Source organism: Erythrolamprus reginae, chromosome 4 (assembly GCF_031021105.1).
Source record: "Erythrolamprus reginae isolate rEryReg1 chromosome 4, rEryReg1.hap1, whole genome shotgun sequence".
Classification (NCBI taxonomy): domain Eukaryota; kingdom Metazoa; phylum Chordata; class Lepidosauria; order Squamata; family Dipsadidae; genus Erythrolamprus; species Erythrolamprus reginae.
The window spans coordinates 12,664,772-12,686,463 of record NC_091953.1 but is presented as its reverse complement, the minus strand read 5'-3'; the positions used below and the strand labels follow the sequence as shown (position 1 = coordinate 12,686,463).

At 40.4% G+C, this 21,692-nt stretch overlaps 1 protein-coding gene across 1 annotated transcript; it reads right to left on the bottom strand.

Annotated features, from left to right (window-relative positions):
• Window positions 1-1,867: 1,867 nt before the first annotated feature.
• LOC139166289 (uncharacterized protein C11orf97 homolog) lies at window positions 1,868-21,492 on the bottom strand. Its single transcript, XM_070749644.1, has 4 exons — window positions 21,290-21,492; window positions 15,032-15,136; window positions 11,365-11,487; window positions 1,868-4,674 (listed from the first exon to the last, which is right to left on the bottom strand). Exons 1-4 carry the CDS (start codon window positions 21,459-21,461, stop codon window positions 4,670-4,672), a joined length of 405 nt encoding a protein of 134 aa, XP_070605745.1. The 5' UTR covers window positions 21,462-21,492; the 3' UTR covers window positions 1,868-4,669.
• Between the last annotated feature and the right edge of the window lie 200 nt (window positions 21,493-21,692).

Genomic DNA, 21,692 nt, shown 5'->3' with positions numbered 1-21,692 from the left:
ACTATGCAAATGGAATAGTTGTGCAAATGAAATATTCAACGAGAATATTTCATTCATTCAGATATAGATTATTATTTGAGTGTTCCTTTTATTTATTTTTAACAATATATTTTGAGCAATACCCTTGCATTCTGGACATAAACTGTTTCAATGCCTACCCTCAAACATCAAGACTACTAGACACAAGAACAGTTTCCCCCCCCTCTGAACGCCATCACTCTGCTAACAAATAATTCCCTCAACGCTGTCAAACTGTTTACTAAGTCTGCACTACTATTACTACTAAGTTTTTCTCATCATTCCTATCACCCATTTCCTCCCACTTATGACTGCATGACTGTAACTTTGTATTGTATCCTTAATATTTTTATTAATATTGTTTCTTCATTGCTGTTTTACCCCTATGACAAATGAATGTCATGATTCATGATTCTTGACAAATGTATATTTTCTTCTATGCACACTGAGGGCATATGTACCAATGACAAATTCCTTGTGTGTCCAATCACACTTGGCCAATAAAGAATTCTATTTTATTCTATTCCATTCCATTCCAATATTTACATCTTAATATTTTCAGGTGGGTCGACATCCACCTGGTCGATATCTGCTTTTTCATTAGGTACCAAAAGTCAAAAAGTACCAAAAAGTGCCAAAAGTAAATATTTGATAAGGGTGATTAGGTGATTCATTAGGTATCAAAAGTAAAAAAGTACCAAAAAGGGCCAAAAGTAAATAAGGATGATTAGATAATTCATTAGGTACCAAAAGTAAAAAAGTACCAAAAAGGGCCAAAAGTAAATAATAAGGATGATTAGATAATTCATTAGGTATCAAAAGTAAAAAAGTACCAAAAAGGGCCAAACCCTCTGGAACAGCTCCCCCCAGAGATCAGAATTGCCCCCACCCTCGTTGCCTTTCATAAGCTCCTTAAAACCCACCTCTGTCGTCAGGCATGGGGGAATTGAGATATTCCTTTCCCCCTAGGCCTATACAATATATGCATGGTATATTTGTGTGTATGTCTGGTTTTTTAATTATTTTAAAAATTAGATCTGTCATATGCTGTTTTATTATTGTTGCTAGCTGCCCGAGTCTATGGAGAGGGGCGGCATACAAATCTGATAGATAGATAGATAGATAGATAGATAGATAGATAGATAGATAGATAGATAGATAACACTGATTGACAATAAGTGCATAAGTACAGCAGAGTGCCTCCAGTCCCCTGTCCAAATGTCACTTTATGTTTTACTTGCATCATGGTTACGGTATGTATTCCATTATTTTAATGTTCATTCTCTTCTCTATTATCCCATTATATTATTATGCTTTTCTATTGCTATTTCTACTCATTATGTACTAGACAAAACAAATTAAAAAAAAAATCACATGCTGTTGTGCACATTCAACTTTGTACAGAACAAAGTATTCAATGAGAATATTTCATTCAGATCTAGGATGTGTCATTTGAGTGTTCCCTTTATTTTTTTGAGCAGCATAGTTAGTGCTCTGGGGTAGAAGCTGTTTTTCAGCCTATTTGTCCTTGTCTTCATTTTCCTGTACTGGCTGCCAAAGTGATAGTTCAAAAAAAGGGTGCCCAGGATGAGATAGATCTTTAAGAATGTTTTGAACTTTCTTAAGGCAGTGGGAACTATAAAGCCCTTTCAAGTAGTGGGAGGGCAACCATTGATCCTCTGGGCAATGATGTTAACCCTCTGGAAGTCTGTCCCATCTGCCACTGTGCAATTGGCAAACTAGGCACAGGTGCAGTAAGTTTAGATTAGGTTGAATGTGCTGTTTTAATACTGTTTTAATCTACTGCTTTTTGGCATAAGCATTAGATTCTCCCATAATAGTCAGCATATCAGGCAGCAAAACAATTGTTTATTTACAATATTTTTATTTACATTCACTTATTGTACCCTGCTTCAATATTTCTAATAATAGAAAGTGGTGTAGCATACAGTCATATGAAAGAAATAACGAATGTTTGTATGTTGAAATATTTCAGTACTTGCCACAGAATTTGAATTTCTGTAGAACATTTGTGTTGATTTTTTAGCAATTGTTTTCGCCAATTCCAACCCTTCCATTTATAAGTATGAATTGTTGGCAAGTCCTGTACCAAACTATGAGTTGGGGACAAAATCTCTTTTGTAGTAATTTGAAGACCAAAAAATGTGTCATGAAGCAATCACAAAGAAATAAGGAATTATTTACTATTTGTTGTTTTGTGTGTGTGCATATATATAGATATATATACACAAATATATATGACAGTCTTGGCATATTCGGGTTTCTTCCCGTGTAGGATTTGGAAATTTCTGGCGACGTTTCGACAAGGTCTGCGGAGAGGGGCAGCATACAAATCCAATAAATAAATAAATAAAATAAAATAAGGTCCCACTCATCATCTTCAGGCTGGTGCTTCTGTCCTTGTTCTAGGGCAAACACGGACAGAAGCACCAGCCTGAAGATGACGAGTGGGACCTCGTCGAAACGTCGCCAGAAATTTCCAAATCCTACATGGGAAGAAACCCAAATATGCCAAGACCATCATACCTGTACCTGTGAAAATCTACGAAAACAAATATATATATACCGGTATATATATATATCTTTTGTTCTAATATGAGGACAAAAATATGTAGTAAAGCACTCATGAAGAAATAAGGGATTATTTACTGTTTGTTTTTATGTATGTGCATATGTATACATTATACACACACATATATATATATATGCTTGCCCTTTTAGAATAATTGTCTCCCCACCCACAAAACAGTTTCTAAGTTATTATATTTCAAGACACATCAAAATACATACAAAATTATAAACTTGGTTTAGAAAGATAACAATAAATACAACATGCATTGCTACTCTGGGTTTGTTAAAAACACAGTTGTGAGATGTTATGAATAAATGAAATACATACCTATAAAAGTAATAGTAACAGATGGAAGATATATTCAGATAAACAAAATTAACTTATAAACAGGGATAGACGTAGGAGATATTTTGATCTTTTCTACATGGTAACAGACATGTGAAATATATATTTTTTAAAACCACAATTAGTTTTGCTGCTCAAAAAGGAAAATTTGTTCCATTCCCCCAAATTTATTTATTTGAAAAGGGACAGCCATCACAAATATGAAAGTACAATAATAAAAGTGTTACCTTTTTCCATCTGTCTTTTGCAAGGTGCATTCAACTGAAGGATATCGCCCTTTGAATAAATAGGGCTGTGTATATCTATGGTATCCACTCATTTATTTTTCTAAGTGTGGCAGGGATTTAATATGTCCTCTTCTGCAAGCAGTTGTTCTATGCCAGAGATTTTTCATTTCCATATTTTTTAAAAAACGTGATGTGAAAAAAAAATCCCCTTTCTCTTAATAGAATGCTTTTTGGAATGTTATTGAATTTTTTCACCAGCAAGGGGAAAATTGTGATTGGGAAAGTCTACTATCCATTCTCAGACTGGAGTGGAATTAAACATTCCTCTGACATGGAGCCAAAAATGAGATCTAGTAAAAGGGACAATTTTCATTCTGTTGTAATGGTGGATATTATGAGGCAGAAGTAAACCAATTCTAGAATTTCAGTCAGACTTTGAGATGGCCCTACAAAATCTATTCTTTTTAGAAATAGATATTGATTTCCAATCCCTTATAGGCAGGGATTGTAACCACAATTAGGGAGCAGAATTTCAGTTACTAAGCTAGGCAGTCGTTCAGCGAGACATGCATTTTCCATCACAGTTGTTAAATGAATGGCTACAGTTGTTAAGCAAACAACATGGTCATTATGTCCAGCTGACTTCTTCCCCCATTGATTTCGCTTGTTAAAAACCAGCTGGGAAAGTTGCAAATGTCAATTAAATGAACGCTGCAATTTGTCCTTGCCTGAAATTTGATCATGTGACCATGTGATCATGTGACCATGCAAAGGTCATAAGTGGAAGGACCAGTTGTAAGTCACTTTTTCCTGTGCTGTTGTAACTTCAGACAGTTGCTAAATAAATGATTGTAGGTCAAACACTACCAGTGCTACTGATTGCTACTATCTAAGAAATCTTTTGCCTCAAATGGCCTGGAGGACTGAGTGTCTTTTTACACCCAGGATGGAAAATACACAACAGGATGGAAAAAACCATTGATTTCCCCTCTCCTATCTCTATGGCCTTAAGCAATTTCTTCTTTCTCACCCCTGCACAGTTTAATCAATCAATAGTGTTTGAAAAAGCAGCAGGATTGTTCTCAGATCAAAACTGGATTCAATGAAGGCCAGTCACACAAAAAAATAGGACCATGAGAATTGAGCTCAAAGCTGACTTGTCTTTTTACCATTTGTTCAAGCTCCCAGAGCGGTTTAACAACTTTTGAGGACCTTACAAATATAAAACATCAACTTCAAATTCACTCTGAATGATCTAGATGGGACTTTTTGTTGTTGTTACAAAGTAGTGAATTATTTAGTAGTGAGCTAAGTCATAGATGATCACCTTAGATACAGTGGTTGGCAGGTGCATAGCTTCAAACTTTATTTTATAAGCAACTTTATAAATACTAAAATATAGTTGTCTATGTTCAGATAAATGTGACAGCCATAGTTTTGCTTTTCTTCTGTGACTTCCATCAGAGCAGATATTTTTTCAGAATGACTATCCTAGAAAAGAGAAAGTATCAAAATGGAGATATAAATATAAATTTAATAAATAAAATTTAATATAAATTTGTTAAATAATAATAATAATAATAATTCATAAGTATTGTATTTGTGGAACAGTTCTGTGCCTTGTTTTAAACAAATAAATTTCATCAGGAGTGGAAGGCAATCAAGTAATTCTTCTTAAATGTAAAGTGGAAATCTGCTTAAGTTGTCATAGACATTCCTACTCAACCAGAGTCTTTTCCGTCAAGGAGATAATTTTAAGTCATAGAACCTGTTAGCAAAAACTTCAGAAGAGAAGGATTTAGGGGTAGTGATTTCTGACAGTCTCAAAATGGGTGAGCAGTGCAGTCAGGCGGTAGGGAAAGCAAGTAGGATGCTTGGCTGCATAGCTAGAGGTATAACAAGCAGGAAGAGGGAGATTGTGATCCCCTTATATAGAGCGCTGGTGAGACCACATTTGGAGTACTGTGTTCAGTTCTGGAAACCTCACCTACAAAAAAATATTGACAAAATTGAACGGGTCCAAAGATGGGCTACAAGAATGGTGGAAGGTCTTAAGTATAAAACGTATCAGGAAAGACTTAATGAACTCCATCTGTATAGTCTGGAGGACAGAAGGAAAAGGGGAGACATGATCGAAACATTTAAATATGTTAAAGGGTTAAATAAGGTTCAGGAGGGAAGTGTTTTTAATAGGAAAGTGAACACAAGAACAAGGGGACACAATCTGAAGTTAGTTGGGGGAAAGATCAAAAGCAACATGAGAAAATATTCTTTTACTAAAAGAATAGTAGATCCTTGGAACAAACTTCCAGCAGACGTGGTTGGTAAATCCACAGTAACTGAATTTAAACATGCCTGGGATAAACATATATCCATCCTAAGATAAAATACAGGAAATAGTAGAAGGACAGACTAGATGGACCATGAGGTCTTTTTCTGGTCAGTCTTCTATGTTTCTATGTTTCTAACCTCAGTGGTTCAGTGGTTAGAGAGTGTAGTACTGCAAGCTACTTCTGCTAATCACCACCTGCCAGCAGTTTGGCAGATTGAATCTCAGTAGGCTCAAGGTTGACTCAGCCTTCCTTCTTTTCAAGGTTGGTAAAATGAGGACCCAGATTGTTGGGGGAAATATGCTTACTCTCTGTAAACTATTTAGAGAGGGCTGTAAAGCACTGTGAAGCGGTATATAAGTTTAAATGCTATTCAATGAAATATATATTAGGGTCCCAACAACGTATATTTTTGGTAAATAAAATATGCAGTTGTTCCCTTCATAAATCTGAGAAAACTGAACATGATTGTGCAAAGCAGAATTGCCCAAATTGAAAACTCATAAACCTGATGCAATGAAAAAGTAAGCGCCCCTAAACATAAATACTTCAAAGTAAGTTGCAGGGAGCTTTATTCCAAGATATGTCAGTTAAATTATTCAATTAAAAGTGGGAAGACTAGGCCCAAAGGTGTTTTCTTTTAAAGGGCAACTGGACTTCCTTTTTTGCTTAAAATTGTTTTATACCTTATCCAAGAAGCTTCTTCAGTTCCGACTGAGAAGGGAAGGATTTATATTCCTTGCAACATGTGGTCATTAGCCCTCATTCTGAGAGTCCTTGGGGCCATTGGGAGCTTTATCTGTGCCCTCTTGGTCACCTGAAAGTTTGAAATTTTGTTTCTGGAAATCCTGTTGCACAATTTGAAGGGTATTCATCCCAAACAGCATAGCTAAATTTCTACAGATTCTTAGTCATCCAGGTCATGTTAAATTATTCAATGATGTGCCGGTGCCTGGAGGCTGTTGGGGCCTGGATGGGTGTCAACAAACTCAAACTCAATCCAGACAAGACGGAGTGGCTGTGGGTCTTGCCTCCCAAGGACAATTCTATCTGTCCATCCATTACCCTGGGGGGGGGGAATTATTGACCCCCTCAGAGAGGGTCCGCAACTTGGGCGTCCTCCTCGATCCACAGCTCACATTAGAGAAACATCTTTCAGCTGTGGCGAGGGGGGCGTTTGCCCAAGTTCACCTGGTGCGCCAGTTGCGGCCCTATTTGGACCGGGAGTCATTGCTCACAGTCACTCATGTCCTCATCACCTCAAGGCTCGACTACTGTAACGCTCTCTACACGGGGCTACCTTTGAAAAGTGTTCGGAAACTTCAGATCGTGCAGAATGCAGCTGCGAGAGCAATTATGGGCTTCTCTAAGTATGCCCATATTACTCCAACACTCCGCAGTCTACATTGGTTGCCGATCAGTTTCCAGTCACAATTCAAAGTGTTGGGTATGACCTATAAAGCCCTTCATGGCACCGGACCAGAATACCTTCGGGACCGCCTTCTGCGGCACGAATCCCAGCGACCGGTTCGGTCCCACAGAGTTGGCCTTCTTCAGGTCCCGTCGACTAAACAATGGTCATCTGGCGGGACCCAGGGGAAGAGCTTTCTCTGTGGCGGCTCCGACCCTCTGGAACCAGCTCCCCCTGGAGATTAGGATTGCCCCCACCCTCCTTGCCTTTCGCAAACTCCTTAAAACCCACCTCTGTTGTCAGGCATGGGGGAACTGAAACATCTCCCCCTTGCTCATGTTGTTTTGGTGTTTGATTGATTGTGTGCTTGTTTTTTATATATTCTGGGGTTGTTTTTATGAATTTTTAGCTTAAAATTGTAATTGGATTGGTGGGTATTGGATTTGTCACTATGTACTGTTTTGCCATTGTTGTGAGTCGCCCCGAGTCTGCGGAGAGGGGCAGTATATAAATCCAATAAATCTAATCTAATCTAATCTAATTATAAGTGGGAAGAGTAGTCCCAAAGGTGTTTTTCTTTCAAAAGGTAACCGGATTTTCTTCAAGCAAAACAAGAAATCCGGGTTGTGTTTTAAAAGGAAACACCTATAAGACACCATGACTTGGACAACTGAGAATCTCAATAGACATTGGGAAGAGTAGTGCTCATATCTCAGCTCAACCTTGAAGGTCACTGAATGGAAAGGTCAGCTGGATCAGCTACTGTACATCAACCCTGAATATCAATGGGGAGATAGATGTGGGAATCAGGATTGGTCTAACATCTTATAGGACAATATTTCTGTGGGCTATAATCAGTGATGGTCTCCTACGGGTAAGGTCAGGTATACAGAATTTTGGTCAGGTACACAGAACTGGTAGAAAATTTTTTCCTTTTTTCCTTTTTTCCCATTTTAGGCTCTGGGTATATTTTTCCTATCACAGTAAATGTGTGCAATTTTAGAAAAGCTGTGTGTATGTGTGTATCTACACATACAGTTTATATAGTAGATAATATATATTTTTGCATGCCTGTATTTAATATGTATGTACACACATGGCATATATACATAGAATTAAATAGTATATTTTGGATGTTCAGTAATAGTAAGGGAAATTGTATCTCTTTGAGGCGAGGAAAGGCCAGGCACCCTAACCCATGAGTGACGTCAATGTGGCCTTTTTTAAACCAGTCGCATGACCTTTAAGCCACTGTTTCCCAACCTTGGCAACTTGAAGTCCAGATATCTTCAGGTTGCCAAGGTTGGGAAACACTGCTTTAAGCCACCCCGTCACATGATTGTCAAGCCACTCCCACCTGTTCACATGGCTAGCAAGCCACACCCACAAATATAAGCCATGCCATAATGTAGCAGTAAAAATTTTTTGCAGTCCTTCACTGGCTATAATCTTCCATTAGCAGAGTTCACACATGAACTGGCTTCTAGTAATCAGGAATTAAAACTTCTAAAGGTCTCTATCAAAAGGAAATGTTTCCCTAAACCACACAAGACAATCTAAAACTAGCCATGAATCTCTTTATAAGGCATTCAAAATAATTTGTATGATATAATTGGGAAACGTGAATTAAACAGTCTTTCTGTTCCAGCTAATCCACCTTCAAAAAATTATTCAGAATTATTTAAATTCTTAAAACAGATGTAATCCATTGGGGTGATAATAGAAGGCAAAACCCAGTTGTGAATATAGGCCACAGGTCTAACTTTTAAAAAAAAATTGAATATAACATAAGTTGGAAAACTATCTTTGGTATCTGGAATTTCTGAATGCTGCTTTGTGATTCAAAATTGCAGGCAACTATTCTAAGTAGACATTGCATGGGGGAAAATGTATTAAGCCAAAACCCAGAAACAATGTAATAACAATTTTTAGATTAACATTTTTTTTAAAAAAATAACCACTATCCTGAGTTATATAGAAATAGGGTTTTCCTCCTATCTCTTTATGGCTATCTGGTAGCTTTTTAAATTTATGTACAGTAGTTTAGAGAAAGTAGCTCTCTTCTACTCATTTATCTAGTGTATGGAATAGAAAATATGGATAACAGTAGTAAAAATACATAAAAGGAACATATGATACAATGATATACATATAATGCAAATATGTAGTCAATTTTGTAAGGTATGAGGAATTCAAGAAATGAATCAATGTAATTCAAAATGTAACTTGTAACATATATAAGTTATAGGTTACATTTTGAAATACATTGTACATTTTGAAATATATTGGGTTTTTAAAAATATTTTTTATTAATTTTTAACAAGTTTAATACACACAATATAAAACAGTGCATAGTGAACTGTGCCCACCACCCAGATACACACACATACTCCACCACCCATCGGGGGTGTTTCTTATATAATCCACTTTGACCCAATTCCAATTTATTTCTTATAGCTTGGTCTCGGATTCTACTCATCATATATCGTCTTACCTTGTCCCACCGTCCCATCAGTTGTCTCAATTCAGTTTCATTATCCAAATTTATCCTTTTATCCATAATTTCAAATTGAATATGGTCTACCATGTACCTATACCATACCATACAATATACCTATATTGTTGGTTCATAACAGTACAATAAATGTTCTATATAACTAGGTCATTTATCCAATTTCGCACAAAATTTGTTAGTTGGAGAAAATATTTTTTCTCCCAGATAAGCTGTCAAATTGCAGTTAGTCCCTATATCAGTGATGGCGAACCCTTTTTTTCCTTGGATGCCGAAAAAGTGTATGCACATGCTATCACTCAGGCAGGAGTGCCCACACCCATAATTCAATGCCTGGGGAGGGCAAAAAATGCTTCTCCCACTCCTTGGAGGCCCTCTGGAGGTTGGAAACGGACTGTTTCCCAACTTCTAGTGTGCCCAGTGGGCTCCTGTTTCGCCCTCCCCAGGCTCCAAAGGCTTCTTTGAATCAGGGAAGGTAAAACACCCTCCCCCATCCCTCTGGAGGCTATTTGGAAGCCAAAAACGCCTTCCCAGAGCCTCTGTGCAGGCCAAAAATAAGCTGGCTGGCACACACATGCACGCTGGAGCTGAGCTGGGGCAACGCCTCTTGTGCCAGGAGATAATGGCTCCGCATGCCATATTTTCAGCTTCAGCCACAACAACACACGTACACATAACAGATACAAACTTAATGTAGATTTGTTCTTACATTGTCTTTGTTATTGTTGTGAGCTGCCCCGAGTCTACGGAGAGGGGCGGCATACAAATCTAATTAATAATAATAATAATAATAATAATAATAATAATAATAATAATAATGTAAACCACTCCAAAACTTGACTGCAGGAAATACGATTTTAGTATCCGAGTAGTTGATGCATGGAACTCACTACCTGACTCTGTAGTATCATCTCCTAACCCCCAAAACTTTATCCTTAGACCAGTGTTTCCCAACCTTGGCAACTTGAAAGATATCTGGACTTCAACTCCCAGAATTCCCCAGCCAGCATTCGCTGGCTGGGGGATTCTGGGAGTTGAAGTCCAAATATCTCCAAGTTGCCAAGGTTGGGAAACACTGCCTTAGACTATCCACTGTTGACCTCTCCCTATTCCTAAGAGGTCAGTAAGGGGTGTGTATAAGTGCACCAGCGTGCCTTCCGTCCCCTGTCCTAATATTTATTTTTATTTTTTCTAGTACAAGATCAGTAAGGGGCGTGTATAAGTGCACTAGAGTGCCATCTGACCCCTGTCCTATTGTCTCTCTTATATCCCATATATCTTCTCTTCTATCCCTTTATCTTTCTTCTATTCTCTCATTGATTTATTTTATCCTATACTCTCTCTTCTATTCCTTCTCTAATTTTATTTCCTGGAAGGTGTCCTCTACTACCTTCATTGTGTATTATTGTCTATTGGACAAAATTAAATAAATTAAATAAAAAATAAATACCATGCATATGAATACTTTTATATCTAATGTTTCTTATTTTTTTTCTTATTACTGGTATCATGTATATGAATATTATTATATCTTTACATACCTCCAATATGTACTTGACAAAATAAATAAATAAATAAATGCCACCTCTATTTTTTTATTCTATTTTTTATTCTATTTTTAAATTTACCTATTCTAATTTCTATGTATGGTTGGACTGGTCTCTGGGTGTCACATGACTTTCGTTGCCAATGACAATTCGTTGTTTTGACAATGACAATATTATTATTATTATTATTATTATTATTATTATTATTATTATTATTATTATTATTGGTTCGCCATCACTGCCCTATATGATCCAGTGTCTCTCTTCTATGTAAAGTAAATGAATGCAACAAATGTTAGCAATCACAATGTCATTTTGCTGTTTTACATGCGCACTTTTGATTTTGGGGAGCAGAAATGAAAAGAGATACTACATTCTTACTTCTTATGACTGCATGCCTGGAATAATAAGGTTGAGGAAGGAAGCAGCTTTGATTCTGTGATGCTGGGTTGAAGGCTCCCACGGGAAAATTTCTTTTCAAGCTCCAAATTCTTTCCAGAGCCACTGTCCATAAGATACAGAAGAGCATTATTATAATTGTGTTGCAACCACAGCGGAGACCTGGAATTTAATCGACGCAATCGCTAAGTGGAACATCACAATTTTATGATCTTACTTCAGACTTTTTAATTTTTTATTTTACAGAGCCATAAACAAATGGATTGCTTTGAAATTTACTGGAACACTGTAGGCAATAAGGAAAAGCTGAAGGGTCCCATTTAGGAACTATAATGTTTCATTGCTCAGGGACAGGAAGTGGTTTATTTATTTATTCAACTTCTGTGCTGCCCAATCCCAAAGGACTCAGGGCGGCTTACAATAATAATATAAATAGAATACAAATAGATACAAAAAATTAAAAAGAAGTCAAATATACAGTGGTACCTCTACTTAAGAACTTAATTAGTTCCTTGACCAGGTTCTTAAGTAAAAAAGTTTGTAAGTAGAAGCAATTGTTCCCATAGGAATCAATGTAAAAGCAAATAATGCGTGCAAACCCATTAGGAAAGAAATAAAAGCTTGGAATTTTTGTGGGAGGAGGAGGAGGAAGAAGAGGAGTAGGACAGTCGCAGCCCAGAGCAAAAGAAGCGTTTCTTTTCTTTGGACGCTGGCAGAGGTCTATTCCCTCTCCAAGCGCCCAGAGAAAGGAAACTCTTTGTTCACTCTGGACTGCCAAAGCCTCTTTGAGCACCACCTTAAGCACCACCGAAAGGCTCCTCTGGCAGCCCAGAAAAGCCCGAGATGGCCGGGATTAAAGGGGGAATGGCGGGAAACTGGCTGGGCCTTCGTGCCGCTATCAAAGTTCCTGGGAAATTTTTCCATTCTTAAGTCGAAAATGGTTCTTAAGAAGAGGCAAAAAAAATCTTGAACACCTGGTTCTTATCTAGAAAAGTTCTTAAGTAGAGGAGTTCTTAAGTAGAGATGCCACTGTAATCTAAAACTATAAAACCCCGTATTAAAAAAAGAAACCCATTAATTATAAAGCAGTCATAATCCCATACATACATACCATTCATACAGCGTGGCCTTGTCAGTTGTTAGTTCATGGCCCCCCCAGGCCTGCTGGCAAAGCCAGGTCTTCATGGCCTTAAGGAAGGCCAGTAGGGTGGGAGCAGTATGGACATCCCGGGGGAGTTGGTTCCATAGAACTATAGGTAGTTGGTTCCATGTAGATTGTAGTCCATGATTTAAGTAAATGTGCAGTGATGGCAAACCTGTGGCACGAGGAGCCATTACCTGTCAGCATGCAAGCCCTTGCCCTAGCTTGGCACCAACACGCATGTGTGCACCAGGTAGCTGATTTTCAGCTCATGTGGAGGCTCTGGGAGTGTGTTTTCAGCTTCTGGAGGGCCTTTGGCGTTTTCTCTCTCCCCAGGCACTAGGGAAGCCTACTTGGCCTACCAGAAGTTGGGAAATGGGGCATTTCCGGTTTCCAAAGGATCTCCAGAGGGGTGGGGAGGCCGCAGGGGCCTTCTCTGTGGCTGCCCCGGCTCTATGAAACCAACTCCCCTCCCCCAATGTCTGTACTGCTCTCACCCTACTGGCCTTCCAAAAAGCTACAAAGACCTGGCTTTGCTGGCAGGCCTGGGGGCCATGAAACTGACATCTGTGTGTTGTTGTTGTTGTTGTTGTTGTTGTTATTATTATTATTATTATTATTATTATTATTATTATTATGTCAATACAACACAGCAAACGAGATCACTAGGCTGGATTTCGTATTTCATCACCAGTCGGGCACTTCCCAAGCACCTAGGACTGCGTGATGTAGCAGTGAATTATGTTTGCCGATCCCAGTAAAGCGGCCTTTTGCAATTGACAGATGGAGATTTTGTCAATTCCGATGGTTTTCAAATGTCCGCTGAGATCCTTTGGCACTGCGCCCAGCGTGCCAAGTACCACTGGGACCACTTTCACTGGCTTATGCCAGAGTCGTTGCAGCTCGATTTTTAGATCTTCATATTTTTATTGCATTATTATTATTATTATTATTATTATTATTATTATTATTATTACTAATTATTATTATTTAGATTTGTATGCCGCCCTTCTCCGAAAACCCAGGGTGGCTCACAGAGTAAATATAAAAATACAACATGCAATACAAATCTAATACGTTAAAAAAACTATAGCTAAAAACCCTATGTATTACTCAATCAAACGGTACAATCACACCATGTTACCTGGATTGACTGAGTTATGGGTTTTTAACTAGGGTTTCTAGTGTTAGATTTTCATATTTGACTTCTTTTTTATTGTACAGTACTGTATTTGTGTTTTTTATATTGTTGTAAGCCACCCTGAGTCCTTCGGCGTTGAGCGGCATAGAAGTGGAATAAAATAAATGTTGCCACGGTTCTGCTCAATCAGGAACCCCTGTGCCAAAGGTTTTCCTTCAAAACTTTGGAGCAGCCACAACATCTGGAGGCCAGCTGTTCCACTGATTGATTGCTTCAACTTTTTTTTCCTTTTGGATTGATGTTTGGAATATAAACATTGTACTCCAAAGTACAAAGGTTTCAAATCTTTCCACTGTAAGCACTTCCAAATTTGAATTTCATAGAAACATAGAAACATAGAAGGCTGACGGCAGAAAAAGACCTCATGGTCCATGTAGTCTGCCCTTATGCTATTTCCTGTATTTTATCTTAGGATGGGTCTATGTTTATTCCAGGCATGTTTAAATTCAGTTACTGTGGATTTACCTACCACGTCTGCTGGAAGTTTGTTCCAAGGATCTACTACTCTTTCAGTGAAATAATATTTTCTCACGTTGCTTTTGATCTTTCCCCCAACTAACTTCAGATTGTGTCCCCTTGTTTTTTGTGTTCACTTTCCTATTAAAAACACTTCCCTCCTGGACCTTATTTAACCCTTTAACATATTTAAATGTTTCGATCATGTCCCCCCTTTTCCTTCTGTCCTCCAGACTATACAGATTGAGTTCATTAAGTCTTTGGATTTACCAACTACATCTGCTGGAAGTTTGTTCCAAGCATCTACTACTCTTTCAGTGAAATAATATTTTCTCACATTGCTTTTGATCATTCCCCCAACTAACTTCAGATTGTGTCCCCTTGTTCTTGTGTTCACTTTCCTATTAAAAACACTTCCCTCCTGAACCTTATTTAACCCTTTAACATATTTAAATGTTTCGATCATGTCCCCCCTTTTCCTTCTGTCCTCCAGACTATACAGATTGAGTTCATTAAGTCTTTGGATTTACCAACTACGTCTGCTGGAAGTTTGTTCCAAGCATCTACTACTCTTTCAGTGAAATAATATTTTCTCACATTGCTTTTGATCATTCCCCCAACTAACTTCAGATTGTGTCCCCTTGTTCTTGTGTTCACTTTCCTATTAAAAACACTTCCCTCCTGAACCTTATTTAACCCTTTAACATATTTAAATGTTTCGATCATGTCCCCCCTTTTCCTTCTGTCCTCCAGATGATACAGATTGAGTTCATTAAGTCTTTCCTGATAGGTTTTATGCTTAAGACCTTCCACCATTTCCTCCCAGTCATCTCATTTTTTGCAAAGCTTACCTTCTGAAGGGTGTCTGATTCTGCACTCGTCTCTCTGGAAATACAGCTCTTCCTCCAGGACTTCCCTAACTCTCCTTGGTGGTTCAACATACACAAACTTCTTCCCTGTTTTAGAAAAAGACCATTTCAATTGATGAGCTGATAAATTTGCAAATGGTATGCCATGTTATATCAAAATAAAATATTCAATAAACCATATTCTGAGGCCAGACTAGGAATAATGGATGGAAGCTGACCAAAAAGAGATTCAATCTTTTCCAGTCAACAATGCAGTGTAGGTGATGTGCCGGTGTCTGGAGGCTGTTGGGGTCTGGATGGGTGTCAACAGACTCAAACTCAACCCTGATAAGACGGAGTGGCTGTGGGTTTTGCCTCCCAAGGACAATTCTATCTGTCTGCCCATCACCCTGGGGGGGGGGGGGATTTATTGACCCCCTCAGAGAGGGTCCGCAACTTGGGCGTCCTCCTCGATCCACAGCTCACATTAGAGAAACATCTTTCAGCTGTGGAGAGGGGGGCGTTTGCCCAGGTTCGCCTGGTGCACCAGTTGCGGCCTTATCGGGACTCACTGCTCACAGTCACTAATGCCCTCATCACCTCGAGGTTCGACTACTGCAATGCTCTCTACATAGGGCTACCTTTGAAAAGTGTTCGGAAACTTCAGATCGTGCAGAATGCAGCTGCGAGAGCAATCATGGGCTTCCCAAGGTATGCCCATGTTACACCAACACTCCGCAGTCTGCATTGGTTGCCGATCAGTTTCCGCTGTTGGTTATGACCTATAAAGCCCTTCATGGCACCGGACCAGATTATCTCAGGGATCGCCTTCTGCTGCACGAATCCCAGCGACCAGTTAGGTCCCACAGAGTGGGTCTTCTCCGGGTCCCGTCAACTAAACAATGCCGCTTGGTGGGACCCAGGGGAAGAGCCTTCTCTGTGGCGGCCCCAGCCCTCTGGAACCAACTCCCCCCAGAAATTGGAATTGCCCCCACCCTCCTTGCCTTTCGTAAGCTACTTAAAACCCACCTCTGCCACCAGGCATGGGGGAATTGAGATACTCTTTCCCCCTTGGCTTTTACAATTTTATGCATGGTATGTCTGTATGTATGTTTGGTTTTTATATTAATGGGTTTTTAATCATTTTTAATATTGGATTATTATTGTACGCTGTCTTGTTATTGCTGTTATAGCCACAAAGAAGAGGGGGTCAAATTATTCTCCAAAGCACCAGAGGTAACGACAAGAAACAATGGTCGGAAACTAATAAAAGAGAGAAGTAACCTGGATTAAAGACAACCTTCCTAACATTGAGGACAATTAACTAGTAGAACAGCTTGCCTTCAGAAATTGTGGGGCGCTCCATCCCTGGAGGTTTTTATGAAGAGATGTATCTCAAATGGTACAGTCAGTAATGGCGAACCTTTTTTGGGTGTGCGTGTGTGTGTGCTAGCATGCGTGCATGTGCCCACCCCACTTCCCTTCCCCCCACGCATGTGCACCCCCCACGCATGGACACAACCCCCCCTCGTCCCCGTACATGCGCACAGGCCTCACTGAAGCCTGGGCTGTGAACAAAATGGCCGAACAAGCAAACAGGAAGTTCAGAAAAACGTACTTCCTGTTTGCTCATTGTGCCTTTTTTTTTGCACTCCGAGGCTTCCGGAAGCTTTCCTGAACCCTCTGGAGTGGAAAAAACAGCACAACAGCAAACCAGAAGTGTGTTTTTCGGAACTTCCAATTTGTCTGTTGGATTGGGGGTGGGGTTTGCCTCCAGGACTTCAGGGGAAGCTTCTCTGAAGAGTCCAGAGGGCGAAATGGTCTCTCCCAAGGTCGAAAATCAGCTGGCGGGTTTAAATATGTGGAGAGGGGTGGCATACAAATCTAAATAATAAAAATAAATAAATAAATAAATAAATAAACAAATAAGGTTCAGGAGGGAAGTGTTTTTAATAGGGAAGTGAACACAAGAACAAGGGGGCACAATCTGAGGTTAGTTGGGGGAAAGATCAGAAGCAACATGAGAACATATTATTTGACCGAAAGAGAAGTAGATGCTTGGAATAAACTGCCAGCAGACGTGGTTGGTAAATCCACAGTAACTGAATTTAAACATGCCTGGGATAAACATATATCCACCCTAAGATAAAATACAAAAAATAGTATAAGGGCGGACTAGATGGATCATGAGGTTTTTTTCTGCCGTCAGTCTTCTATGTTTCTATGTTCTGGAGACCTCACCTACAAAAAGATATTGACAAAATTGAACGGGTCCAAAGACAGGCTACAAGAATGGTGGAAGGTCTTAAGCATAAAACGTATCAGGAAAGACTTAATGAACTCAATCTGTATAGTTTGGAGGACAGAATGAAAAGGGGGGACATGATCAAAACATTTAAATATGTGAAAGGGTTAAATAAGGTTCAGGAGGGAAGTGTTTTTAATAGGAAAGTGAACACAAGAACAAGGGGACACAATCTGAAGTTAGTTGGGGGAAAAGATCAGAAGCAACATGAGAAAATATTATTTGACCGAAAGAGTAGTAGATGCTTGGAACAAACTTCCAGCAGACGTGGTTGGTCAATCCACAGTAACTGAATTTAAACATGTCTGGGATAAACATAGCCACCCTAAGATAAAATACAGGAAATGGTATAAGGGCAGACTAGATAGACCATGAGGTCTTTTTCTGCCTTCCGTCTTCTATATTTCTATGTTTCTCTGACTAGACGATCTCCAAGGTCCCTTCCAGCTCTATTCTATTTTATTTTATTTTACTCTGCCGCCCACTTCCCCTACAAGGAAACTCTGGGCAGCATGTGTGTCTTTACCACCTTGAGTTGCTTATAAAAGTAAGGTGTGGTTCACGATAAAACATTAACCTAACATCATATATAGTTCTTGGGTAACCTTGGCTGATCTCAAAAAGCTCGGAAGAATAGATCTTAATATTGGGAAATCTGAGGGATATTGGTTGGGAAGTGGGGAAAAATAAAAACCGTAAAGCATGTCATTAAATGGATTTGACCTAGGTTCACTGTAGCCCTGAAACGATAGATGATGAATCAGAGAATTCACCAGGTAAACCTAGATTATTCCATGTTCTGTTGCTAGTCAGCAAAGGGCTTACTAAAATGTTGATTGGAATCCATGGTCCCTACAGTGGACATGATGATAAATCACGCGAAGCGACTTTTTCACACAGAATGACTGGAAGCAGAAAGATCCAAGAGTAAATTTACAGTCCCCTTCTTTGGAAAACGGAGACGGGTTTTGAAGATACTCTTTACTCAAGCAGAACTAGACACTGTGATGGGCGCATTCACATTGACAGAATGGTATTTGCTAGAGAAGCTAAAAGGTTCCTTGGGGGTGCTACAAATCGACTAAAGTGCAGTTAGAAAGGAGGAAGACAAAGATGAATCATATTACTACGATATTTAGAAAGAATTTTACATATGGGTTGATAATAGGAGAAAGAATAGCTGTAAATACTGTAATATATACTATGTGTTGTGGTTAGCTCTGGCCCAGCTCCTGCCCCAAGGACTGTGGATGTGGGGGAGACATCCACATGCTGCAGGCCTGTTTTGCCCCCCACCCCGGTGGAATCTGCTGATGAAGGCTCCTCTGACCAAGAAGACATAAGTGACAGGGAGGAGGAGAGTGTGGCAGAGAAGCTCAGAAGGAGATCAATTATCTAGCTCCTCCTTGGATTCAGAACAAGAGTTAATGATACAGCCACGCATGCGGAGAGCAATGCATAGGCAACAACAACTGAGAGATTATTATCAAAGAAAACGAGGCCACCTGTGGTTGGGTGGGGCTGTGGTAATTAGTGAGGCTGCTATAAATAGCAGCCTGTGGATTTGGCCATTGTGGAGGATTATCTGATCTTTGTGTTTCGTGACTGCTTTACTGACTTTGACCTTTTGTGTGCTGATTTTCCCCCGCTTTGCAACTAAACCAGAGCAAAGTGTGTTTTACTTTGTGAAAGAAGAAGGACTGTGAATTGCCTCACAGCTGCAAGCTAAGTATCACAGAACTGATAAGGGACTTGTATAAATTACCAGTTTGTTTGGAGACAAATGGTCTTTGCTATACCAAAAGAGGGCTTAGTTTAAGTGAATTTTCATTATAAAGAACATTGTTTTGAATTTTCAAACATGTGTGTGTCTGAAATTTGTACCTGTGAATTTTTGGGAGAAGTCTACCAGAGAGCCCGACAGAACACTATGGTATTAAATCTTAGAATTTCTATATAAAATAAGATTCAGAATTGATTATAATTTTAATTATCATTGTACTGCTTATATAGAAAAACAGAACCTAACCGCAGTTGCTACAGGCCGTAAAAACATACAAAGAAAGAACTGATTTGATTTACAGTTCGGGTGGTGGGAGGGTTAGGGTTATGTTATGTTGTTTTGTGTTGTTTTGTAGTTTAAGACATAAGTATATTCAAAATATGTAAACACACAACAAAGTCTGTAATGTCTTTTTTAATAGTTACATACTCAATAAAAATTATTTAAAAAAAAAGAAAGGAGGAAGACAACATAGTAGATTAGTTGAGCAGAGTTAAAGTTTATATTTATTTTATATATTTTGTATGCTCACATAAATATGTGAATGTCCATTCCGGATATGGATAAGAATATTTTATAAGGGCCTGTGCTCTTGTTTACTCTTCATAGATTAAATGGCATACGAAACAAAAAACCATCGACGGAATAATGAAGTAGTGAAATGTATGTTTGCTGTCTTAATGTTCTGTCATATTTCTTGTTTTTTGTATTACAAAACTTGAAAATACATTTAAAAAATTGAAAAAAACACCACATCCAGGTGTAAGTGAATGAGCAAACTGCTTCTGTGCTGTTGCCAAGGCAACGATAGGGGCATGCCCATGATGTCACCAGCAGTCCCATTTAAAGAAGCAGGAGGGAATTTTCCAATCACTGGCCACAGCCCTGCTGGGTGCATGGGTGCAACGGATCCATAGCAGAATGGGATGTATCACAGCAGACTGCATTTATCCCTGAATTCTGCAAACCGATCAGGGAGTGGTTTCCACCCAACCGCTCTCACCAGAAAGGGGTATTCCAGAGCCCATCACCCACAGAGACAAACTTTACTCCCATTCGGTTTACACCCAACCTGGGTTACCTATTAACTTCCAGTTGCTGGAGTGGAAGCCATACCTCCTCACCACCACCATCACCCACCAAAATAAAACCTGGAGAATTTCTGCTCTCGGTGGATAAAAACAGAGTGGGAAAGAAAGCCTGGGTTGATCATTAACTCCCATTAACGGCCTCTGACGTCCCTCCCCCCCAAAAAACCTGAAGATCTCAGAGCCAGCATGGTGCAGTGGTTAGAGCACAGCACTGCAGGCTACTTCAGCTAATTGCTAGCTGTAGTTCAGCAGTTCAAATCTCACCACCGGCTCAAGGTTGACTCAGCCTTATATCCTTCCGAAGTGGGTAGAATGGATGGATGGATGGTTGGATGGATGTCTAAATGCTAACTTCCAATTTCTGCTCCAGAAACCCTCAGCCCCCCCAGCCCCACCCGCTCATAAAAACCCCTGGAGATATTCTCCACTCCATTAACTTGCATTTTCTGGAGCTGAAGCCCTCAGCCCCCAACCTGCCCCCCAACCAACCAAAAAGCCCCCTGAAGATATTCTCCACTCCATTAACTTGCATTTTCTGGAGCTGAAGTCCTCAGTCTCCCCCCGCCCCCCACCCAAAAAACCCCTGAAGATCTCCTCCACTCCATTAACTTCCAATCTCTGGAGCTGAAGCCCTCAGCGCCCAACCTGCCCCCAACACAACCAAAAAAACCCCTGAAGATCTCCACTCCATTAACTTGCAATTTCTGGTGCTGAAGCCCTCAGCCCCCCACCCGCCCCCCACCCAAAAACCCCCTGAAGATCTCCTCCACTCCATTCACTTTCAATTTCTGGAGCTCAAATCCTCAGCACCCAACCTGCCCTCCCCACCCCAAAACCTCCCAAAGATCTTCTCCACTCCATTAACTTCCAATCTCTGGAGCTGAAGCCCCCTCCCCAATAAACGCCCCCCCCCAACAACCCTGAAAAATCTCTCCCCTCATTCCGTGGATAAAAAGCAACCTGGAGGGGAAAGTATCGCTGCTCCAGGCATTTCGGCGGGGGACTCCCTGGTTGCAACCTGGCCGGGGTGGGTGGGGAACCTTCCACCCTCGCCGCTCCCCCCCCCCCCCACTCTCACTCACGGGGTTGACCCCCATCGTTGCTCTCGCCGTAGATCCGGCTCCCGGCGGAGTCGCCCGCCTTGGTCTCCGGCGGTTCCCCGGCGGACGCCCGCATGTCTCGTCCTCGGCGGCCGCCCCGGCTTGCTCCTGCCAGCCGCGCCCAGGCGAGCGGCACGCGCAGGCTGGTTGCCATAGGAGCCTAAGGTTGCTGCTGCTGCTGAAGGGAGGAGTGGCGGAGGAGGAGGAGGAGGAAGAGGATGGCGAAGCTGGGGGCTTTTTTGGAGGGCCGCGCACCCGGCAGAGCGATGGGGCACAAGCCGGCCGGAGCTAAGAGGGAAGCGCCCTGGTCCCTTCGGAGTCGCGGGATAACCGAGCGCAGCCGCTTCTAGCGGGGGCGATGGCAGGTTGTCTTGGCGACGCCCGA

Coding starts and splice junctions, on each gene's coding strand:
- LOC139166289 (XM_070749644.1), bottom strand. CDS start 21,461: ATGGCAACCAGCCTGCGCGTGCCGCTCGCCTGGGCGCGGCTGGCAGGA. Junction 15,137..21,289: donor CAACGATGGGGGTCAACCCC/GTGAGTGAGAGT, acceptor TTTCTAAAACAG/GGAAGAAGTTTGTGTATGTT. Junction 11,488..15,031: donor AATCAGACACCCTTCAGAAG/GTAAGCTTTGCA, acceptor TCTTATGGACAG/TGGCTCTGGAAAGAATTTGG.